Source organism: Pyrus communis, chromosome 10, assembly GCF_041283825.1.
Source record: "Pyrus communis isolate YQ-2024b chromosome 10, ASM4128382v1, whole genome shotgun sequence".
Lineage (NCBI taxonomy): Eukaryota > Viridiplantae > Streptophyta > Magnoliopsida > Rosales > Rosaceae > Pyrus > Pyrus communis.
Window position 1 is genome coordinate 2,813,618 of NC_142574.1, and position 6,225 is coordinate 2,819,842.

Consider the following 6,225-nt stretch of genomic DNA (forward strand, 5'->3'; position numbering starts at 1 on the left):
ATTAGGAATGTATTAAAGATAGGATTTAGTAATTAACCCTATCTTTAGTACCTTTGACTTTCATATGCCATGAGAAGGGGAGCTTTGAGCAATCGTAGTTAGCTGCTTGGACTTTCAGGGATGTTGAGTTGCGCATGGGAGTATCTGAGAATCCTGCCCATTTAGTGAGGGCAATCTTGTCTTTCTTGAGAAAAAGTCCACGTGTCGCCTTCTGGATTTTTGGTATTATTTTTGGCTCTAGACCAATCACATATAAGCCTACTAGTAGATTAAATGAAATTAATTCGGAATCATCTATGTAGTACTCACTTTATAGAAATGTAATTTTCTTAAATATGAATCCATGTGACCCTAAATGCACTATAATATCTTATACACATGAATATAAGAAGTCATATTTCTACATGGCATTAGTCTATTAGAAGCCGTACACACATCATCCCACATGTGAAGCCAAATGGTGCACGCGCTAGCCATGTCACCTCATTTTTGTTGTGCATGTGCTGACTAAAAAATTTGCCACTCATGGTAGGGGCATATTGAGAATAAATCCCACATTGATGGAAAAGGGACCTTACATGGGCTTATGTGTAAAGTTAGACTACTTTCCATTTTGTCAATTTTACACATATTAGGAGTCATATTTCTACACCACAAAGACCTTCCACAAAATGTCTCCTACCATATATCATAAAGCGCACTTTCTTGTCTACTTTAATTGTGATTAAAGAATGTTCATCATACACATGTTATTAGTGCCAACTCGATATAATTGAGTACATACTACACAATTTTTTTTTTTTTCATTTTAATCTTAAGTTTAATACATAGTATCATTTTCTAATGAATGTGAAAGAACGTAAAGGTGATCAATAGAGAAGACTTTTCCTTAAGGTGTAACCAATGGCTCATTGAGGTCTAACACATTGTTTGCATAACTTGGTTGTTGGAATTCAGCAAGGTTCTAAAAGACGCTAGGCCCTAGTTGGGCGGTCGGCAGGGGCCTAGCGCCTAGGAAGCTAGGTAGATTTAAGTATATGTGTATAATTTTAGGACGGTTTATGTTGATTTTGTAATATTTAGTTAGTCTATTTGTTTTAATCATTATTGGGCCTTGTTTTTCACTAAAAGAAGAATTGGGCTTGTTTTCTTATTAAAGAAAAATAGTTCCTAAATTTTAAACAATTGCCACCTAAGTTCCTAACTAAAAAAAACACTAACTCATTAGTTACCCTACCGTCGACCCATTTGTTCTTTGCAATCATAGTTACCCACTCTCTCTCTCTCTCTCTCTCTCTCTTTTTATCTCTCCCCATAGCCAAGCCGTCCTTCTTCAACTTTGCAATTGCAGATCCACTCCTCATTCACACTTCTTTTACTCTACAATTGCAGATCGAGGTTGTCTCTCTCATCCCAGCAAATCACCCCATTTTTTTTTACCCTGCAATTGCAGATCGAAATTGTCGAGACCGTCGCGGAGCCGTCCAAACCGCAGCGGAAGAAAGATGCTGCAATTGACTTCTTATCAAAGCATGACCACCTAGGCTGTCGCCAAGGCCGCCTAACCTGCCCAGCACTTGTCTAGGCGCCGCCTAATACCCTTGCCGATTTCTTCAACGATTTTGGTTTAATCGTGGCAGCAAATCACTGTCAAGCCGATTTTTAGAACACTGGAATTCAGTGTACGAACTAATACCAAATAAATGTGGGCCATAAGTTTACAAACTATATCACACCTTTCACTAGAACTCCCAAAGCAAATGGACCAAATAAATAAAAGAAGCAGCAAGTATTTTATGAAACAAACACTTTGATATATTGGAGAGTTAGAACTCTTATTGCTGGACCATCTCAAACGTATACACACGTATGCCTTTTATAGAGAATTTACAAGACATACTACAGCATATATAGCATTAAATGCTATCAATGTAAAAAAATAAAATCTAGCTGCTATTGAAAATCAAACAAAGCAGCTCCACATTCGGAAGATAAGAAACATGCTAGTTGAAAAAGAAATAGTTGGGCATACAACTATTTCACCAATATGTAACTATTGACATTTATTTTGCTTTGAAGTTCCAACATTTATTCCTTGACCAACTGGCTTAGTCGCTGAATTAGTATGTCAAAGTCATCTTGGCTCCTTATGAGGCTGAGACGGACATAGCGCTCTTCAGCTGCATACACGCTACCTCTACGCCCATTAACTTTTGCTTCTTCCAGTATTTTGTAGCAATCTTTATCTTCTTCCCTCTCGCACTTCACCCACGCATAAGCTGCCAATATAATAAGAAAATGGTAAAAGTTCAGGAAGTACTTTTGCAATTTGAAAAGAGTAATTACCAAACTTGTTTGGAAATCTGTCATTATACTTAATTAAAAGGGGTGGAGTTCACAGTTTCTACTCTCTGTTATTAAATCATGGTAAATAACTGTATAAATAGTGAAGATGTTACCTGGTGAGGGTTCTCTAATTTTCTGAAAATAAGTGCAATATTGGGGTTCAATTTTCTGTAGAGAAAAGCGATTGGAAACAGACAGGGTGTTGGTCAATTTTTCCCAGCGGTTCTTCATAGTGTCGTATCCGAATTCAAAGATTTCCCTGCCTCCAGTTTCGAGAACTACATTCAGAAGTTTCAAAGCCCTTAGCTGAGCATCCCGAGAAATGCCATTGCTGCTTTCACTAATATACTCCGTCATTGTTTGATACACAGACTTATTCTTTACCACTGCCCATCTGCGCAAGTGAAAACATTCCAAGCAAAATGTAACTGAAGTAAGCTTCCTTAATTTGGTTCATCAACGAAAAACAGTAAATACCTTAAGTAAATAATGTTACTAGAAAAACAGAAATGATAAATTATTGAGTATACTATTAGAATTTGATTTGTTAAAGACATAAAATAATCATCATTATAAATTATTGAGTTATACTATTAGAATTTGATTTGTTAAAGACATAAAATAATCATCATTAACATCTCTGCCCTTTAATTTTAAAATGACTAACTTTGTCCCCAAACTTTGACTAGGGCTTTTGTTTACCTAGTTGTATCTGCATTTCTTAATTTTCTATGTTTTTGCTTCCGCTAAACTATTTTAAATTGACAGGGATGCATGGATAGGACCACCCTAATTTTATGATATATAAATTTAGGTACGTACCCAAATCTTGTGCCAGCATGGCCAGTGAGCTTGGAAAGTGTAAATATCATTAGATCATCATTTGCTGCAGTTGGAATCGCTGTAAAATGTGGCCAATAATAGACACGATCATAGATCGCAGAGGAATTGGGGCCCTGAAGAACTGCCTTATTCAGCTTCCCATCTGGATTGTTTGGTGAGGTTACAAACTCAATAACGTTGCCTGCATCTGAAATGTTCTGCAATGATGTTGCATCTCCTTCAAACTGATAGTCCACTGATCTGAAAAATTCCGTTTGTGTCTTGTAAAGCTGTATGCATCAAATTCAAACTTGTTACAATAGAAGTAAATTACCAAACTTCATCCTCTTGTACCTTGACCTCGACTTCAGTTAGGTCTTGTAATTTACTATTAGCTTCAATTCAGTTCAGAATTACAACCCGTTCGTTCAAATTTTTACAGTATAAAACTGTCCATATGATTTTCAGATGACTAGACCGTTTCTAAACATAAACCAAAATTTAACTTTTAACCAACATTAATCTAGGAGAGTTTGACTAAACTAAAACTATAGGGACCAGATTGCAATCAAGATCAAACTACGAGTCCAAAAGTTGTCGTTAATATAATTAAGGATATATTTGATGACCATTTAGTTTTCTCTTTATTTGTTTTAGATAGGGGAAAAGTATACGTGAGGAATTAGGGGAGAGTGTTGAGAACAAGGAGAAATAAAGAAAAATAAAAATAAAAACGATATCTTAAAAGTGAAAAAAAAGGAAACTTCAAATGGTTTACTGTTTTTGGTTTTAGTGTTATTAGGTGTGCTCTTCTTTGGGGTTAATTACACTAACACCCCATGAGGTTTATCGTGTTTTCACAAAACCCCCTCACGTTTGAAACATAACACTAACATCCCTTGAGGTTCTAATTCACTTTCACAAAACCCCTTCAGGGCTGACATCACCTTAAAATAATTTCTTAAAGACAAATTTGTCCCATTATTAATTACTTTAAAAAATAAAAAAGGCTTGTTAAAAATACATATAATAATAACCAATATAAAGAAAATAGATTTTTTTTTTGTTGGACTTCAAAAACATACATTAACCATAAAAAAAAAAAAAAAAAAAAGCCAATGCATCTTTTTATCTTTCTCTCAATTTTTTTTTCCTTTCTGTTCTTGTCCTCAAATCGCCACCTCCAACTCTTCATGAACCTCCTTCACTCCTTGTTCACCCAAACTAAAACCAATTTCGACGAGAAAACGATATGGAAGAAAGCCTTGATTTCAAACATGGAGAAGAGTACCTGATTTGGCTTCTTGGGAGAAATTACTCAACCACATTCATACTCTGAAACTCCCAAAGGATTTAACAGGAGAAAGATTTGTTTTGCTAGGGTTTTTCTAATTAAGAAAAGAGGATTGAGATATGAATTAACATCGTAAAGGAAGAAGGTAACAAGATTTCTTCAATTTTCTTTTATTTTCTTTTATTGTTTAATGTAAGATTTTAATTTGAATTTTTATTCTATTTATTTATAAAGGATTTTTCATAAAGTAATTAATAATTAGGGCAAAATTGTCTTTAAGAAATTATTTTAAGGTGATGTTAGCCCTAAAGTGGTTATGTGAAAGTGAATTAGAACTTCAAGGGGTGTTAGTGTTATGTTTCAAACGTGAGAGGATTTTGTAAAAACACGATAAACCTTAGGGGGTGTTAGTGTAATTAACCCCTCTTCGTTGTATATTTTTTCTACATCTCTCTCATCATCTATCCTCCCCCCTCTTCTATTTTCCTCATTCCTCTCATATATTTCTCCTCCATCTGTAACATAGAAATGAAAATTAAAAACACTTGATTAAAATTCAGAAGATCGAACCCTGTAGTAAGGAATTGAAGCAACAACAGTTGCAGGTGAGGAGGAATTATTCTCAAGAGCGAGTGCGTGAACTGCAGCGTTGAGAAGTTGGGTTGAGCCAGCACCAAAAATAATATATTTTCCTTTAGTGACCGCGTTTCCAACTATGGCATGTACTTTATGGATGCTCGCCTCGAGCTGCGTTGATATGTAAGAACCATCAGGAAAGGTATACCCCATTCTATGCCACCCTGCTACTAGAATTGCACTTTTAGCTGCACGTTGCATCCAAAATGGCTCCAAGAAATATGGATCCCCACTGCAGAACAACATTATGTGTCATATATATATATAAAATAGTAAATTAGAAAAAGCACACCCAAGATTTTATATTCTATACAAAACACTTCAAGAGCTCAATTTCATGCTCCATAGAGAGAGAGAGAGAGAGAGAGAGAGAGAGAGAGAGAGAGAGAGGGGGGGTGACCTTCCAGCATTTGCTGCACAATCAGTTAAAAACATAGAGCAGTCGGGGCCTCCATAGCAAGGATTGCACTCACAAACAGGTTTGATTCCATAAAGAACCAACCCGTCCAAGTAGGCTCTTCCATGGCCTGAGCAAGAGATGGCGGCCACCTGCTCAGCTTCTTGTGCTGCTCTTTTGCTCCAACTCAGTTCCCGCTCTCCATCCGTATATACCAATAGATTAACAAGTAAAGAAAATGCCAGGATAACAGCGTAGGAGCTTTGTGCCTTACCCATATATGCTTAGTTTATTACTTTCCTATAGCTCTCTTATATATTACCTGCATCGGAGCCATATATATACTAGTAATGGGGTTTGCGGTTTGACCATTTTTACTATGGTGCCGACGCCTATACAATGTTATGGTATATTTTCAAAAAAAAGAAAAATGTAATGGGGATCCTTTCCGGATCCTCTTTGTCAGGATCCTGGAGATCCTTCAATCATGTTCGTTTATCGTACATCGTGCGGTCATTAATTATTGTAAATTTTTTTTTATTTAAAATTGATTATAAACAGTACCTAACGAAATTGGCCGCATGATGTACGATGAACGAACATGATTGGAGGATTCTTGGGATCCTCACAGAGAGAATCCGGAGAAGATCCTCATTCGTATAACTGGTACTAAAAGATATGAGATAAACCTACATCACTGTCTCATTAATTCACCCTATTTTTTAATAAA

The 6,225-nt window shown here is 36.0% G+C and overlaps 1 protein-coding gene across 1 annotated transcript; it reads right to left on the reverse strand.

Moving 5' to 3' along the window:
• Positions 1-1,792: 1,792 nt before the first annotated feature.
• LOC137727248 (tryptophan aminotransferase-related protein 4) lies at positions 1,793-5,886 on the reverse strand. Its single transcript, XM_068466104.2, has 5 exons — positions 5,499-5,886; positions 5,033-5,330; positions 3,169-3,458; positions 2,460-2,740; positions 1,793-2,279 (listed from the first exon to the last, which is right to left on the reverse strand). Exons 1-5 carry the CDS (start codon positions 5,771-5,773, stop codon positions 2,089-2,091), a joined length of 1,335 nt encoding a protein of 444 aa, XP_068322205.1. The 5' UTR covers positions 5,774-5,886; the 3' UTR covers positions 1,793-2,088.
• Positions 5,887-6,225: the final 339 nt, after the last annotated feature.